The 18,461-nt window shown below is 43.5% G+C and overlaps 2 protein-coding genes across 5 annotated transcripts in view; one reads left to right on the forward strand and one right to left on the reverse strand.

Annotated features, from left to right (window-relative positions):
- The window catches only part of ccser2a (coiled-coil serine-rich protein 2a), a 52,671-nt gene extending 46,410 nt beyond the window's left edge, over positions 1 to 6,261 (reverse strand). Inside the window, 1 exon segment of the mRNA XM_034608117.1 lies at positions 6,145 to 6,261. The gene's annotated coding sequence lies outside the window, so the exon portion shown is untranslated.
- Positions 6,262 to 6,349: 88 nt separating this feature from the next.
- Positions 6,350 to 14,318, forward strand: LOC117775193 (SPARC-like protein 1). Of its 4 annotated transcripts, none has more exons than XM_034608121.1 (9): positions 6,350 to 6,451; positions 8,937 to 9,035; positions 10,202 to 10,274; positions 10,503 to 10,614; positions 10,834 to 10,952; positions 11,042 to 11,196; positions 12,353 to 12,465; positions 13,517 to 13,611; positions 14,064 to 14,318. In XM_034608121.1, exons 2-9 carry the CDS (start codon positions 8,982 to 8,984, stop codon positions 14,117 to 14,119), a joined length of 777 nt encoding a protein of 258 aa, XP_034464012.1. In that variant the 5' UTR covers positions 6,350 to 6,451; positions 8,937 to 8,981; the 3' UTR covers positions 14,120 to 14,318. The 4 variants fall into 4 exon arrangements, with proteins under 4 accessions (XP_034464012.1, XP_034464009.1, XP_034464010.1 ...); XM_034608118.1 differs by lacking the exon at positions 6,350 to 6,451 and adding an exon at positions 8,178 to 8,709; XM_034608119.1 differs by lacking the exon at positions 6,350 to 6,451 and adding an exon at positions 8,178 to 8,491.
- The last annotated feature ends 4,143 nt before the right edge of the window (positions 14,319 to 18,461 follow it).

Consider the following 18,461-nt stretch of genomic DNA (forward strand, 5'->3'; position numbering starts at 1 on the left):
AGATTTTCAAAACTGAAAACGATTGAACGTAAAACATCAATATTTGGGTTCAAATTGCTTGGTATTTGTGTGTGGATGCATTATTTTGAGAATCAACATTATTGTAAGCATTTGTATCGTCTGTCAGAAAAAGAGAAAACTGTCTCACATCAGGCCAAGATGAACGAGGCTTCCTTACATCACATCAGGCCTTTGTTTCCCACAGTCTAGAGCCGTTAGGTCAGTTGAAGAAAAAGCTGGCACGATTCCATAGCCTCTGTACTGACCTCAGCAGAACTTCTGAGACTAACCGAGCAGTGGCGGTTGCTGGAGATACACTTACTGTCCAAATTGCTTTGAGCACAGAGAGCCATCACAACACAATGAAAGCCATTATGTGGGGATGTTAAGACGATGCTGCCGTCCAGCCTGCCATGCAAACACAGGATTTGAATATCACCCTCATGTCTGTGCAGGCGACCTCATGGACTGACACTGAGGACGGTCATTTGTTTATTAAATGTGTGTAACAATTCAAATGTTTCTGGTCTCACAGCAGCTGAACCATCAGCTCCAGAGCTTTGATTTGAAATTGTCGTTCGGTATGAAAAGGCATTACACTTCTTTACTATGAATAAACAGGCGAAATAAATAAATAAATGGACAAAGAGTAGAGGAAGTACAAAACTATTACAAAATAAATGTAAATCATTAATCCATTTTTTTAAAGTTCAAATCAAAAAAAGAGACTTTTATTTTCTTAATTACTTTACTTGAGTTTCTGACTTATTTTGATAAATTTGAACTATTTGTGAATTATCTTATTTTTCATACTTTTTAATGCCCATTAAAAACTTAAATAATGAATAACTTTGCAATTTAATTAACTTATTTAGAAATAAATTAATTTGTTAACCAATTTATTAAGATTTATTTTAAATGTAAAAATAGATATTAAATATTTAAATTAAATAAAGGATTTATTACTATTTCCGTGACACTTGTGGTCCACCATGAGTCTCCAGCACATGAGTCGTCCAGTGTCTGCATAAAGGCTGTAATATCACATGACTCAAAGCCCTGAAGGATTATTGAATGAGACTTAAAGGTTTTAAGGAGAGTGACCCTGCGACCTGGTGTGAGTGCAAGGTCGACGCAGTAACATTACCTGCAGCTTAAGACACACAGAGATAAAACTGAGGCGTATCCTGTGCACTGTATATATCTGTCACTTAAATAGATATGAGCCACAATGACAGCTGACATGCTGGCAAGTAGAGACACCTGATGAGGCAAATACTGGGCACGGGAGCAATGACACTGAGACCATGATGCAAACCCCCACAATCCTCTGCGATAACCCAACCCCACCCCACTGCCACTGCTGCAGGTGCAGTCTGTTGAGCTCTCATTACTTTACTTAAAGCTAGAATGGCACTGGAGCCCAAAGCTCCACCAAGGCCCAACGGTTCAAGTCTAACAAGCTGCACCAAACTTCACAGACAGCCGTCTTCTGTATGCCTGATTTTTTCCATCAAGATCCATGAACTATTCCCTGGGAAAACACCCTATATTGCAATGTAAAACAAACTGAAAAAACATTTCTGGATGTGCGCCCTGATCTGGATCCACACCAGAATGTAATGGGTTCTTCCCCTGACTCATACCATATCCTTTCTCCATGTTCTGTGTTAATCTGTCCTGTAGTTTCTGTGTAATCTTCTAAACAATCAAACAAATGGACAGGGGTGAAAACATAACCTCCTGGGCAATCAACCCTATAACACATGTCAATCACAAATGTTTATTTTAGTTGAAGATGGGGCAGGCCGAATATTATGTAAATAAATATTTTTTTGTATACAGTATTTGTAGAGTACTACACTTCAGGTACAGTACTACACTCTCAGCAGTACAGGGATGTTTTGGTTACATAAAACAAATACAAGGTATGATCTCTGTGGAATCATGTATCGTGACTGAGAATTTGGAGAATTGTTACACCCTTACATTGTATGTGCTGTACTTCTGCTCTTAATATAGCAAAAACGCGTTTTTCAAACATCATATATACTGTATACCGCCAATGGAAAAATAACAGAAATGATAGGAAATGTGGACAAACAGATGTAAGAGTCTTCACCTGCTTTTGCAAATGAATACAAATCGTTTCTCTCCTAGTTTGTACTTGCAGATCTTTCACACTCTCAGGTGTTTGGTTAATTAGGATTCTCCTTGGGTAGATGTGTGGCGGCGCTGCGAGATGGAAGATGTCACTCAAACACAGTCTGTGTACACACAGCTCAGGAGAGAGGGCTAATCAGGGAAGGAGACAGCACCCACAGTATGTGGGTGTAGAAACTTTTAAATAGGAACATTGTTATTCTTCAACTAAGCAGATGAATGTCATACACCGTGATGTACTTTGTGGGTTGTACATTATACAACACAAACTTCCCGTTTATCAAAGCTATTTAAAGATAAATCAACGGTAGACCTTTCTCCCTGTTTCTGCTGGAACCGAGCCATCTGTGCTTTTCCCAGTAAGGAAAGGCCCAGGGTCTGTGGTGAGACAGCAACTGCTCGTTCTCTCCTGACAGTAAACACCATCATCGAGCCAATAATGCAGCACATCTGCCGCTAGCACCCTGCATTGCCTTCATAATGGCACCTGTGTAAACACAATATAAAGTGGTTACGATGACGAAACCTCTCCCAGGCACACAAGTAACTCATCATTTATAGCTTTCTGAAAGTACAAGCTGATATAATAGAGGAGTCACCATTGCACCACAAACAGGGGGATCGCATGTGCGTCACCGCTGATAAATATTTTAAAACACAAATTTTAATGTTTAAAGTCAGAGCACTTTCTGTGCCACATCGCCGTCCACGTGTCAGAGCAGAAATTAGCATTTTTTCCCCATCAACTGTCCACTTTCAGTTTTTATCTTGTTAGTTGTGAAATATGCACAGGTCAACATATGTCCATGCTGCTTTAAAATGTCTTCAGTCTTCATCTTTCCCTCCCCCACTGAAGTTGTGTTTTCTCCTCTGTCCTTTCGTTTCTTGGTTTGTTAATTTTTCAGCAGGATTACGCAAAAAGTGCAGAACAGATTGGTAGAAGGATGGAATGCGATGGGAGGTAATGGGAAGCGATGGTTTGCGCTCTACTCACTCCCACTCTAGTTTGCTGACCTATTTTCCCTCACTCAAATGCACCATTATCAATCAACATCAAAAACGGTGCAATCATCCCCACAGGCCACAGTATCATCGGTGTTCTATTTTATCCCAAGGGCATTTTCCTGATATGTGAAGGACATTGTTGCCCCAATACCTGTCAATATCTGACCCCGTCTGAGATCCCGTGTCCACACTCTACTACACACTGAGTTATTAAAAGCCTTTTAAACATCTGTGGTCTCACCCATGGAAACGACAGAACTGATAAGCGGGGCTAAGTATAGCTCTAATGATAGACCTCATACAGAGAGAGGAGAGCACAGAGGATCACAGCAAAGTCAAAGTCGAATCAAGTCACCAGGCTCTGAGCACAAGACCACAACACACGTGGAGCCATGCAGGAAAAAAAGGATAACCACAGTGCATTATCCTGAATGACCTCATCTCTGCGGTAATAGATCCCTCACGAAAAAGGTTCAGAAATTATACAGGAAAGAACAAAAGGGATTTAACCCTTTAGTCACAAAGACCTGAAAGAATGACAACACTGCCCACAGAGGAAAGGATGACTGCAGTAGAACCCTTTTAAGATATGAACTGGCAGGAGATTCTCTTCTGGCGCCTGGGTGAGAGCATGCAGACGGCAGGACGGGTCATATAAATTCTGCTGCAGTAATCACATGTCTTAATTTACAGGACATCAACACCGAAGTCAGTCCTGATTGCCTAAAGCTTCCAAGTCGACACATTTCTCAGCGTCTTCCACGTGTATGACGCCTCTTTTACATCCAGGAAAAGCTGCGGAAAAATGGCCTGAGCAACTGACTCGGACATTTGCATACTAGCCGCTATACGCCCCCCTAAAATTTCAGGAAGATGTCCGGACTTCGGTGCCTGTGTGAAAGCAGCATCTGGAGAGCCACACATCCCCTGCATTGCTCGACAGTGACTCCCTCTTTCTGGCACAGTCTCACAAATGACTCAACACTTCTTTGTGCTTGTGCTGCAAACACAAGGACACTTATCAGATGGCCTTGAGGCAGCCCTTCATCTTCACGCATTGCTAGATTACTGCGAGGCTGAGGGTGAGGGTCACACACAGTCTGTTAAGGAAAAAAAAACTTCCCACTGCATACGACTGCAGTTTGGGGGGTCTTTAGCAGGCAAGTGCACAGTGGAGACACTCAGCTGTTGTTGGGAGGGGGGGGTCAGATTGTAAACACACCCTCAGCCAAGGTGGCGCTCCAGGACCCTTGCCAACAGGTGCCGGAGGAACACACACAGAGATTTGCATGTGTGTGTGTGTGTGTGTGTGTGTGTGTGTGTGTGTGTGTGTGTGTGTGTGTGTGTGTGTGTGTGTGTGTGTGTGTGTGTGTGTAAACGCGACCCCACCCAAACACTGGGACACCATAAGAGTGTCCGTCTCACTTACACTGAGGGCAATCAGTCATGCCTTATCCTAATGTGTGCTGGCGTGTTGATGCAGTGGCGCTTTGCACTGTCTGGGCTGTAATGGATCATAGCCTAAAACGGTACACACTCACTCACTCACTCACTCTCTCACTCTCTCTCACACTCACACTCACACACACACACACACACACACACACACACACGCTTATGAGCATTGACTGACAGCAGCTTCAGTGGTGGTATAAGAATATGAATATGTGAGGCGGCACTGCATGGTATATAAAAACCCAGGTTAAATTTGAACACCCCGTCTGCTGCAGACAACTTTATGACACCAGTGAAGGCGCCTTGAGTCATCTTGAGCTTCACTTTAATCCAGTGAGGAACACACATGTCAGTGGTGCATCTCAAACGAGGTCGATTCCCTTCAAAAAACCATCCAGAGACACAAACTGCAACACTAAACTGGAACGTTCCAATTCATCTACATCATGAGATCAGCTTGCACCATTCCTGTTATATAATTAGTAACCTTGCATATGTGTTGTTACATAAAAGGCCTGGCCGTCATCATTCATGGTACACTGGCTGTTTCAGGGAGGGTTTTATTATCGTGACAGTGTTGATGTTGTGGCCCCTTCCGCCTGAATGGGCGGCATAGAGGAAAACCACTCACAACATCATCTAAAGCTCTTTTTGTGCTGATTATCTTCAATATACTGGATTACACTCCCAGTATACACAGCAAACACATATATGTAAGGTTGGAGGACGTGATACGGCCCAAAATTATATATATATGATCATGATAAATGTCCCATTAGTATTTCTTTAAAGTTTAAGGCTTCATTTTTGCTTTCTGAGTGAAGGTTGGGATTTTAAACTCAAGTTTATTTCAATCAATCAAATTTTATTTGTACAGCCCATATTCACAAATCACAATTTGTCTCATAGATCTTAACAAGGTGCAACATCCTCTGTCCTTTAACCCTCAACTAAGGAATAACTACCCCAAAAAACTATTAACGGGGTAAAAAACGTAGAAACCTCAGAGAGTGAGGGGTGCAATAGATACTGTGTGTAAACTGAACACATTAACAAAAATTACAATATTTACAACATCGATTAGTTTGTAACTTAATGCAAAGGTGTGTTTAAAGTATTTATACAAAAGAAAATGGCTGATAGAGGTGAAGGGAGCAGCAATGACTATTACAATGGAGGAATGGTAGAATATATGAGTTGGCATATTGTATATCAAGTGGTTTTGTTGTAGTTATAGAGACAAATAGAGACAAATACTAGAACTGTGTGTTATTGTATCTCCTCACTATGTTGAACACAATGCAGAAGCAATAAATACATATATACTGAACTTTTGGTGTATTGCAATTGATGAAAATGATATATACAAGCCAGAATTATCCCCATGCATGGCTTCAGCCACATGTAGCCTGTCATTAGGAGATGTATACATGTGCTAACCCGTCATTTAAACAGTAAAGACAGGATCTGACAGTGATAACAACGTGTGAGCTGCTTCATGTTCAGTCTGATCCCACTCACCTGTATCAGGCTGTCAGGAGAAAGTCCCTGTGATGACTCCAGTGGTTTAACGATGGCAGCATGTTGTCATTCACTTTACTCAACAGTCCACGGAGCCAACAGCACAGTGAAGCTAACGGGAAACCAGCGATAAACGTGGGAGAGTTTTACGTCTTTTTCGTGACGTGCTTTTTCCAGTTTGACGTTAGAACTAAATGTCGCTAACCGGAGCTACCGTGTCCCCGCCGAGCTTTTTACCTCCCATGTCCACAGCGACGGTCCCGAGTCTGTCCGGAAACACGCGAGTAGTTCGACTCGTCAAGTCTCGGTGAGTTCACGAGCGAGAGACAGACGTGAGGTCCTCCCGTGGAACAACGACGTGTGGTCGGTGAACACACCGTGAACACACACCGTGAACACACACCGTGGACACACACACCGTGGACACACACTGTTTCCTCCTCTGCAGCTCCTCATCAGACACACACACACACAGCTCCTCTCGCCTCCAGGGGGCGGAGCGCGCACACGTCAGCTGGGTCTCAAAGGGCGAGTCTGGATCATCATAAAGTTCAAACTCCTGTTGTTGGTTTATTGGTTTGTCTGAGTGATTGGTTTCATTTCATTAGATTTTTTTTATACGGAACTTATCTCGTATACGCAGGCCTGAATATATACAAACATATAGTCAGAATCAGAATCAGAATCAGAAATACTTTATTGATCCCAGAGGGAAATTGTGTTTCTTCCAATAGCTCCATGCAAGATTAGAAATATAAGCTTATAAGATTTACAACATATATAAAATAAGTAGCCTATATTGGCTATATACACACATACATACATATATATATATATATATTAGGGGTGTAACAATTTCTTAGTTTTATCAAATTAGGGGTGTAGCAACCCCACTCCAAATCCAATTCAGTTAAAGGTCCAGTGTGTAAGATTTAGGTGAAATGGATCTAATGGCAGAAATTGAATAATAAATAATCCTAGTGATGTTTTAACTAGTGTGTTTCATCTAAATTGTACAAATTGTTGTTTTCTTTACCCTAAAATGGACCTTTATATTTAAATATTTTTTACATCAGGAGCGACTCCTCTCTACGGAGGCCACCATGTTTTTTACAGTAGCCCAGACTGGACAAACTAAACACTTTTTGAGTTTTTACCACAGGTTCTCTTTCATGTTTGGAAATGGAGGGTGAGATGAGGGGTATTCAGCTGCAATATGCAACGTCACCACTAGATGTCCCTATATCCTACACACTGAACCTTTAAGACCTCAGTTTTTGAGATAAGGTTTGGTTCATACCTCGTTTTTTGGGGGGGGGTATATTTCCTTTTTGGGGGGGGGCTGTAGTCGGCACGTTAGAAAAAGGAAAATGGGGGGGGGGGGTATTAAATCACCAACATTTGGAACAGTAGAACAGTGGAACAGTACATGTTGTTGATGAAGTCTGATACCTGATGTTTTCTTTTTTCAAAATACACGTTCAATCTACGTAATTAATAGGAGCTTGCAGGGTTTGAAAAATCTTCCTTGGACCAAACTCCCTTTATAAAACTGCCTCTTTTAAAGCCACGTCTCATTCTACTGAGCCCCTGTTTGTTTTCATGCTACAACCTAAATGCTTTACACAGCTTATGAGCAAGGTAGTCGAGGCACGTTGTAAAGCAGGAGTTGCCTCAAGGCTGCTTTCGTTTCAGGCTGATACGATGCTCTCTTTTGTAAATTTACATTCAATCAAATTTCTAAAGGCCACGTGATGTAGCCCTGAGGGTTTAGAGCCCTGAGGCAGCTGCTCACCCCAAACTCCTACACGTTACCAAACGGATCATTAACAAACATACAACCGGCAGATTACATGTATGACTTAGAATGCATTCAGTGGTTTCAGTGGTCATATGAGTGACCACATGTTCTCTCTGGCTCTGTGGACCTATGCCAACTTCAAAATGACCTATAACAAAATCAGCCTCTCTCTCCCTCTTTTACTCTCTCTCTCTCTGTCTCTCTCTCTCTCTCTCCCTCTCAGTAGGCACAGCTCTGTGCCCCCGCCTCATCTTCCATCTCGCCAACTTTCAGCGGCACAATGTCTTGAACCTGCACCGAGCTCAGATACCTGTGCTCTCAGGGAGCTGATGTGAAGGTAATGAACGTCAGACAGACGGTGGAAAAGCAGAGAGGAGGGGTTAGATAAGGCAAGAATGCAAAACTAGATGGATCAAACAAAAAGAAAACGCACAGACTGGTGAGGAGGGCTGTTAAAATAAAACACTCACAGAGGAGCCAGAGAGAAAAGTGGGATTCTGCAGAACAAGGGATTAACAAAAGCAGAAAGGACTGACACAGGCCCTGGTAAGATGTTTTTTTATTTTTTTCCCTGAGCAGTCAGGGGGATGGAAAATGACTTGTTTGACTGTAATAACTTCCTCAACTGAAAGCTGAATGCTCTCTCCATGTAATTCAACCCTCTGTTTCCTCTCTAATGGAAAATGATTGTTTTCCTGAGGCTCAATGAGGTGCATTGTTTCCTGCCACATTATGGGAAACGCCTGGAAATAGAGTTACAGACGGTAAATGACACAGCGGAAGAAAGAGGAAAGAAAATGAGGAGAAAGAAATGTGCATCTATTGACTCAAATGGATTGAATCCTTTAGGGTTGTTTATTTTCAAGTGTTATTGACATTGAGAAAAAATGATAATGCTGAAAATAAACAAGAAAATGCTTTATACAGAGAAAGCAACCACAGATCTGATTCAAAAATAAGAATGATATAGTCCAGTATTTTCTTCCTGCAGGAAAATCTGTCAAATTCCTGTCGTCGCCCGCTGGATGTGTCCACCATGACCCTGAGTTTGATATTACTGCTCCTCAGTCTTCAAGCTTTTGCAGCCATGGTGAGTAACTTTGTGGCTTCAGGCTAAATTTGACATATATGCTCTTATATTTAGATGTAAATGTCTGAACACTAATGATGAATATGCATTAAAACTACAATTTTTTTTTTAATAAAGCATCGTCGTACGATTGTTTCATGACCTGAGGATGTTTGATAACAGATTTACAACTTTCAGCAAATGTATAATGTGGGTATTTTGTGAACACAATCTCTGCTCCTTTGTTTTCTGCTGCAGTGATGAGGCGTGCTTTGTGATCGGAGGGTTAAAGGGGGATTTGAAAAGTGTGGCTGCAGTATTTTGAGTCAGCTGTGCACCTGTTTCCCATCTGATGTGGGAGGGCTCAGGGGCAGATGTGGTCCAGGGGCAGATGTGGTCCTGGCGCAGACTACAAAGTTTCTGAATATAGAAGTTTGGGGTGAATGAGTGTAGATGGATGGGATTTTCAACCCAAACCATTTTCACTGTGGAATAATTCATTTACAGCACATCGGCATGTTTTAATGATTTAGAGAAGAGGTAAGTCTCTTCACTTGTGATGCATCAAATTATTGTTACGTGTGGGATACGTCTGTTTGGTTCATGATCCAGGGTTTAAGAAGTTAAGTTCACAATAAAATAGTTTTATTTGAGTTTAGTGCATGCCAGTGGAATGACGTGGAAACATAACAAATCAATGTATGAACATTTTATCGTCTTCCTGGAGCACGATAAGGAACTTTTTTAAAGTATAGTTTTTGTCATTTTTTAAACTTTATTTAGTTGGACACAGTGACGCAGAGAGAAGCTAAAGTGCCCCCAACTTTTCCTTTAAACAGCACTGAAAAGAAAGGAGTCAAAATCTCGAAGAAAATATCAAACAGTCCTTCACTAAACAACTCAACATGTTGGAGGACTGGAAGTTATGACATTAATTTTTTTATGAGCCTTTGAGAATTTTGAAGTCCAACACTCAAAGAGTCTAATTACATGAGGAGGAGATCCAGTGTTTGACAGATAGTCACCAGCCGGGGCTGTAAGTCCCCAGCTGACACACAACGGAAGTCCCAAAAGCAGTTATATTATGATACCAGAGCTTCTACAAGAATGTTATATTTCTTGCCCACATTTGGTTGGTGTTGTCCAACGATGCACTAAAAGTATTTGTGTGTGTTTGTGTGTATCAGGGAGGCAGAGCCCAGCGCCGACAGAGACAAGCTGAGGAGAGCCTGAGACCATATATCGGCAGAGTGGAGCCAGGTAAGACTTGAATGTACGAGACAGTGGAGCATTTATCTGACTGTGTGGCTGTTATTAATCTCTCTGTATGCATTCTTTCTATTTTGAGTCAATATGTGCACAACCTGGCATTTTGGACCAAATTGATTCATCCAGTGCACCGTTGATCAGTTCTTACAGCTGAACAAGTGGACTGCAAACACAGATGTAAGATGTAAAATTTAGCATCAAGGTTTCTTTGTGTTACAGAAAAGCTGTGTGAGTTGCTGAAATGCCACAGTCCAGTTGGATCTTGGTGCCAAGTGGTTGAGGAGGACGGAGTCCTGGTCCCCAAGTGTGTTTGTCCTCAGTCCTGTCCCCGGTAAAAACACCTCATGGAATTTAAACCGACCACACGTTTATTTGTGACACTGATTGTTTTTGACCAGCAGATAAACTTGACTGGATTTGTAACATGTGTAAAAGATGCAGATTCTGTGAGCAAATCATAAACTACAGCAGTTTACTAAATCCAGCTGTGCACACACCATGATTCATTCTCATATGCTTTTGCATGTTGGGCACTGCCTCCTGACACCAGGCAGAGGGCACCAGTGTGCAGTGTTCTGGGAAAAACCTACAAGAATGAGTGTGTGCTGCATAAAGCCGCCTGCAGGAAGAGACGGCGCACTGGACTGGCTCACACAGGCTCCTGTCTGGGTAAAAGCACAGCATCAGATGTTACACACAAGTGTCCACATGTGCACTGCAGGCGTCCAAACTGTTGTTCTGTTATCTCTCTTCATCAGTCCCAAAGGATAAATGCACTGACGACGAGTTGGGCCAGTTTCCATATCGTCTGCTGGACTGGTTTCTGCTCCTGAGTCGAATGGGAGAGTCCTACACACCTGCTGCCCCCCCTCAGACCTGCCTCAGCCACGCCCAGAGGACGCAACTGGCACAGGTAGCTGGAGTGAGCCTCCATCCAAGTGGAGAGGATGCTTGTACAGCAGTAAACAGGATTTATTGTCTGTGATGACCTCAGCTACAGATGATGCCAATAAAATCAATACCCATAACAAAGTGTGACGCTCCAGAGGAAAAACATACCGAGGGATCACTTTTTTATTCCTCATGTAACTTGGGACTGAACATAAAGTTGTTTTTGACACCAGACACCTTGTTACATATAAACCGGGCCTGTGTCTGGAGAGAAATCGATGTTAACAACTTACTGTAAGTGGCAGGTTCTTGTGTTTCTTGTGGTGGAGTCATTCACATAATGAGACACGCAGCAGTTCTCAACAACATCATGTATAAATAGGATTTGGTCAATAATCACTAAATTATTCAATGGAGGTCTAACTTATTATCTTCCCTCCGGCCACCTTCACCACCTGACCTGAAATAAAACAAAATTCAAAGTTTGGCTTTATTTTGGATGTTGTGAAAAATAATCTGCAGATCCAGATTATTTTGAAAACACAACACTAAGATATTTGCAACATATTCTCAATGGTGATACTCGCATGTTGATGTTTGAAGTTATGTTTACTTTGTTCACCTTGGAATATTTTAACCTCATGGTGGCGCTAAAAGAAAACTCCACCAACGCTATGGTCCTCAGACCATGAATCAGACCTAAACTGTAAAGATCCGCCTCCATGTTAGCAGATGGGACATGGGTGAAACTAAAAAGTCAAAATACACATCATATAAATGTTTCCTCGTGCCATTTCCTTCCTTATCACACTGAAATATGTTTGTTCTAGTGTTCATGTTTCGGATTGGTTTGGTTTTGAATAAATATTTGATGTTGTAAAATGGGTTGAAATGTCAGAACAGATTTTGCTGCCTCGACTCCATCCCCCGACAGCTACTGTGCAAACTCTGGCTCCTAATGATGTCTACAGAGTATTTTGGTTTCTCGAGACGCAGTGTTGAAGTTTGTGTTCAGTCTGTGGTAGAAATCCATCCAGTTGTCTAATTATTGAGAGTGTGGGTCGAAGGGACTAATATATTTCGTCTGGATGTTCATTTCATTCATTGCAATAATAGAAAAGTGCAAACATTGATAAGTTTAACTGGCATTAACACAGATACTTTCTTTTTCTCTGTAGAAAAGATTTGCTCTTCTGGACAAGAACAAAGACGGCAAGTTGAGCCGCAGGGACCTGAGGAAGCTGCGTTACAAGAGGATGCCGCTGGAGCACTGTGCCACGCCATTCTTTCAGTCAGTCCCATCACCAGCAGCTATAATGCTACAGCTAGGACAGCCACCAAGATGTTACCTGTTTGAAACCAGGAGGAAATTATACAATGATTTACTCAGATATTGTCAGGATGCACATACAATCATAGCGTTCTCGTACATGAACAAATGACTCCTGATTAATTTTTGGTGTTGCACGTATAAGCCTGTAGCACATATTAACTTTATGATTTGACAAGAGGAAAGATCCTTACCTGTAGGTCAGTAGCCTAAGGTAAGAACAGTCTAATTACCGAAACACTCAGGGTTAAAAAATGTCACACAAATGCCTTTCGCCTCCGATCTGTGACCAAGTTGCACCTCCCACCATGCTGTTCTCTCTGCATGCCATCATCCATCCATCCATCCGCCACGCCAGTCCCCGCTCCCCGTGTCCTCCTCCCCTCCCCTCTCATGACCCACACCATCCCTCCATCTTCATACTCCTCCTCCACACTTCTACCACTTTCCTTAACCCCTCTTGCGCTTCCTACTTTACTTTCATCTTTCCCGCAAATAGACTATATCCTCCGCCTCGTTCTCTGTCAATCCTTCTTTCGTTTCCGCTCTTCTCTCATTCTTTCATCCCTCCATCTCTCCCCCCCCCTTTCTCGACCATCCCTATACTCCCATCCAGCCTCCCGTTTCTCAGTCAGTCTGCAATGACAGGTTTTGTGGGAGTCGGGGCTGGTGGTGTCAATGTCAAAGCATTCCCAGCAATGATAATGTTTATTACCCACTGTGTGTCCCGCTGCCCATGGATTAACACAAATTGAAGGAGTACCCTTCAGAGATAATGCCGCAGGGCAAAGTGAAAGACGATGGCTGTTGAAGAAGAACCCCGATGGCAGTTGTCTCTGCACGTGAATATATCCTGTCTCTGTCATTTCGTGCTCGCAAGGTTGCCGGCTCATGCAACGCCTGCATGGGTTCATGAGAGAACGTGTGAATGCATCTGTTTGTGCCGTCGCTCTGTCGTCTGCCAGTGTCATGTTGTGAGGTCACCGTATGTTGTTCTGTGCCGTGTTCACAGGTCATGTGACCAGAACAAGAACAGGAAGGTGACCCTGCGGGAGTGGACGGACTGTCTGGTGGATCGCTCCGAGGCCTGGTTCTTCAATTTCATGGGTTAGTTACAACTTTTGAACAAAATGTGGGAACTCGCAGATAAATGATAAAACATTATATACTTATTAAATTATTAATTTATATACAAGGAGATACTTGTAAATTGTGGGGCAATAGAAAAAAAATAATTTAATTAAATCTTTAAATTCCAAAGAAAGAAAGTGGAGAAACCAGACTACATCATTTTAGATAGATAGTTTTCAATGTAAAATATTTCAGTAAATTAAAATTTCAGCATTAACTATTAAGTAGTGATTTGGTTTATTTATTACATCCGAGTCTTTGAGGCTATTAATTCCCTCTATATGGCGTCCTCTTAATGTTATTGAGATTTCTTTGCAATCCAAACCCATAAGACAAAAGTATTTAAGAGGCTTTTTCTTTATGTGTCTCACTTATATTACAAGTCTTGCAAACTGAACTTGACTCGTTTTTGTCTGTTTTACCCACAGCAGTGAGAATGGGTTCCCGCAAACTGTGTCCAACGATGAAAGAGCACAACTTCTGACCTGAGAAAATCAATCCCTGCATCTCTATCGTGCCTGAACATCATCACCCTTACCTGATTAAAAAGGACGTGTCTGCACACGAGGGTCACTCATCTGTGTCACTCTGCATTTGTAATACAACCATTTATCACGTCTCACAGTCTGCTGCTTGTGTGCACATTCATGTGTGAGCTCAAATAAATGTCTGGACACACTGACCTCCAGTATTGTCAATTACATCAGCTGACATTTGTGTTGTAAAGTAGCAGCAAGCAATAGGCAAGTCCCAATTTGAAGGGCATGCTTTGAATAACCAATTAAAGGAGGAGAGTGACAGCGGTGCAGACGGACAGCGTGATGCGCGGAGGATGACAAATGAGAGGGAGATAAAGATAAGATGGGAAAGAATCGCTTAGTGTGAGATGACGTGACCGGAGAGGAGACAAGGAGATAATAAAGGGGGTGAAGGGGAGAAGTAGAGGAAAGTGGCGGAGAGAGCGAGGGATCGTAAGGGACTGAAGGAGGGAGGGAAGGAGGGAGAAGTACAAAGTGTGTTTGTGAGAGATGGGAGGAGGTAATGCACTGTAAATGGGAGTAGAGAGTAATGGAGTAATGCATAAAAAATGGATCAGAAATGAGGGAAAGACTGAGAAGGGAGAGAGTGAGGGGGGGAAGGGACGGCGGAGAAAGCAGGAGTAACTGAGGAGAGGAGGAAACGCAAGAAGGGAAAAAGAGAGACAAGTTTTGATGCTGCAAAACATCTCCTCTACAGCCGGGTCTCTGTAAATAGCATCTCGGAGCATGATGCAGAATATGTGAGACGCTTGACCCCCGTCAAGGTCAGAGAAACATGTATAATATAAGCTGGCTGACTTTTTGTATGTGTGCACGATGTGTAATGTATGATGCTCTAACTCCTGTTATTTGTTTCCCTCTGTTTTATGCGTGTGAAATTGTGCGTGTTTGTGTTCATAGATCAATAGGATGGTGGGTGTGTGTGTCCTGGGGTGGATTCTTTGGTATGTGACTGGTTTCTCTGAACTAATTAGCCTTCAAATCTACCACGCCTGAAGGATGAGGAGGAAGAAACCAGAAGATGGAAGAAGTGTGGGGGGGGGGGGGCAGATTTTCAGGACTCAACGTGAGATGCAGATTCGGTGCAGATGCAAAGGCAAACGAGGACCGGGGACTCGCTTCCTCAACATGTTGTGCGAGGAGAAAGCGCATCATCACAAATATCAAAACAAGATGTTTTCATTCCATCTGATTTTCACTCAAAAACTTAAAACTTATCAAGAGGAGTGGACCAGAGCTGCAGCACAGTCTAAACTGGAGACGGGGGGGAACAGATATGAACAAAGAACGAAAGCTGACAGATTAACTGTGCTGGACTGAAATGATGAGTGACCTGAGGCTGACTGTTGGTCCTGGCTCTCCCAACCTATGGGTTTTATTTTTCCTATCTTTATTCAAGAGTGTTTTCTTTCAGTTTCAGGGCAGGACTCACTGATTTCACGTTGAGATCTTGTAACGCTTTCACTCGAAACCCTGCGCTCACACTCAAATAACCCCCGCTTGTGCTTAGGTTTGCTCTGCTTGTTCTCAAACTTTGGTGTTCCAGTGTGATGTTCGAGTGCGAGAAGAAGGGCGAAAGCTGTGCCAGCAAAATATCTCGAGTGCAAGCGCACAGATTGAGCACAAGCATAGCATAGCAGGCAGGGGCTATTTGAGTCCGAGTGCAGGTTTTGAGTGAAAACGTTACAAAAACTGAACGTGAAATGAACAAGTCCCGCTCTCGGGGAAAAAACATACCACCCCCCCAAAATACATCTCCCCTGAATCGCCCCCTTCTGCCCTTAATCTTGGGGGGTGTTGAAGCCACTCATGGAGGTCTAGTATTGCCTACACACCTCCTCCTCCTCCTCCTCCTCCTCCTCCTCTTCCTCACCGTTGTTCTGTGATTGTGTTTCTTCATTTCCTCATTTCCCCCCCCCTCCTCTGAGTTAATAGATTCCCTCTCACAACCTCTGGACAACTGTCTCTCCACCGCCTTCCATCCCCCCATCCAAATACAGAGAGGGCCGCTGTCGACTGATCCACCTAATACCGCTTTACCTTCCTGTCACACACACACTCTCACACACACACTCTCACACACACACTCTCGTTCACCTCCCCGCCTACTGTCCTCACCCCTGCTGTCACACCCCATTTGGATATTAGAGGAGGGAGGTATCTCTGTGCCACCCACCTCTCTAACCTTGTCCTCCTCCTCCTCCTCTTCCTCGGGGTTCTGATCAGTGATCTGATCTGTGATGGCTCGCTCGCATCTCTCCCTCTTTCTCCCTCGCTCACACATTTACACACACTCCCGAGAGACGCTGACAGCTCCGGAGCAGATGGGCGGCTGGTGATGACATGCTGTTAAAAATAAAGATTCCTGTTAACCCGTTGTCAGCTATAGCACACCCTCCATCATTTCCCCCCCCCCCATTTCATCTCATCTCTCTCTGTCAATCTCTCTCTGTCGCTTTCTCTTAGAGCGACCGAGCCCTCGTTCTCTCTCTTTGCTCCTCGCAGGTTATTTCTGATAAAGAAAATCCGACAAACTGTGGCACTTATAGTGCGCAGACAAAGACCCCCCGACCCCAGTACATGATATTTAATACATGGTTGTCATAAAGACGGGCCGCTTGCATAATGCATGGCTTGTAAGCACACATCAATAATAGATGAAAAGGCCAGTTTTGCAGCTTCTTTTCATGCAGTTACGCCAAATGAAATTTTTACTCTCACTTTCTGTCGCTTTCTCCGCGGATGGAGTTTGTCCGGTGACTGTATGCCGATAAATTATTAAACGGAGGGAGGGTGGGTGGGTGGAGTGCAGGGATCAAAAGACATATTCAGGCCAGGCATGGTGGTAGAGAGAGATATGTGTGTGTGTGTGTGTGTGTGTGTGGTTGTGTGCACACATGTCTATCTATAGTTATAAGGGCCAATTTTGGTTCAATACCATCGTTGTGAGGACATTTTGACGTTGTGAGGACATTTTGACCGGTCCTCACAAATTGAATGGCTGCTTGAAAGTTAAGACTTGGTTTTAGGGTTAGGGTTAGGGTTAGGTTTAGGTTAGAATTAGGGATTTAGTTGTGATGGTTAAGGTTAGGGTAAGGGGCTAGGGAATGCAATATGTCAATGAGGGTCCTTACAACTATAGAGAGACTTGCATGTGTGTGTGTGTGTGTGTGTGTGTGTGTGTGTGTGTGTGTGTGTGTGTGTGTGTGTGTGACAGAGAGACAGAGCACATGTGAGCGTGTGTCACCCAAATCCAGGCCTGACAGATGTCCGACAGATGTCCACGGTATTAAAACAACAGACTACGACACGATTTTCAAATCAATTTCTCCCCCCAACCCCAGCCACCTAAAAAGCACACTGCATAAAAGTTGCCAGGATGCGGCTCATACACTAAGTTGTATGTGCGCAGTAATCTCTCGAAGGTTAATCACCATCCAATCTTCAAAAGGAGCCGCCGTATCGTGCTCTGCCAGATTGGCGACTTTCAGAACTTCTTAGGGACTGCAAAGTGGGCCAGCGGATGGAGAGAGGGGTAGATACAGGGAGGAGGAACGGTGGCTTTGAAACAGAGTCCAGCCGCAGCACAGGGTCCTCACTTAAAAGAAAAAAAAAAAAAAAGACCAGTTGTGGCCACAAAAGTGATGCATTTATTAATAGCCCTCATGCAGCACATTTTTTTATTCTTCTTTGAAGTGATGTCGCAGCCACAGAGGAAGGGAGAGAAAGGCAGGGGGGGGGGGGGGGGGGGGGTGTCTCGGATTTTACCCTGTGGTCAGACAATATTCCCTCTGGGTGGAGTGGGTCCCATTCACAGCGACCTCAATAGCCCCATACGCTGAAGTACCTGGTGAATGAGTGGGTAAAGGCCCCAATCACTGAGTGGAACAGGGAGGGAGCTGTGGGCGCACAATGTGGCGGGCCTCCGTCTCTTCTCCTGATGATATTGATTAAAGAGACGAGAGGGGAGCACGGAACATGAGGCCCCCGCCATTGTGTGGAGATGGGAGTGCTGGGTGGGGTTGGAGAGCCACTGATGTGAATGCACCCCCCCGCCACCAGTCCTCAAAGACCTACACTTGACCCATAGGTGGAGGACGTAAAGGTTTCACTGTGGCTCTCCTGTTCACAGACTGTATATGAAAAGTCTCTGTCTGATACATTTCCAGGTCCGTTGCATTGTGCCCTGATGCACTGTAACATGCAGGTTTTTCATTTCAGCACCATGAGGTGGAGGATTCGCTCTGGATAAAGTTCTTAAACTTACACACACACACACACACACAC

The sequence above is a fragment of the Hippoglossus hippoglossus genome, chromosome 15 (genome assembly GCF_009819705.1).
Source record: "Hippoglossus hippoglossus isolate fHipHip1 chromosome 15, fHipHip1.pri, whole genome shotgun sequence".
NCBI classification, from domain to species: Eukaryota; Metazoa; Chordata; class Actinopteri; order Pleuronectiformes; family Pleuronectidae; genus Hippoglossus; species Hippoglossus hippoglossus.

Excerpts from the sequence above, each read along its gene's own strand:
- LOC117775193 (XM_034608118.1), top strand. The coding sequence starts at position 8,629 with ATGATTGTTTTCCTGAGGCTCAATGAGGTGCATTGTTTCCTGCCACAT. Across the intron at positions 9,036-10,201 it reads TTCAAGCTTTTGCAGCCATG|GGAGGCAGAGCCCAGCGCCG; the intron begins GTGAGTAACTTT and ends TGTGTGTATCAG. Across the intron at positions 13,612-14,063 it reads CTGGTTCTTCAATTTCATGG|CAGTGAGAATGGGTTCCCGC; the intron begins GTTAGTTACAAC and ends TTTTACCCACAG.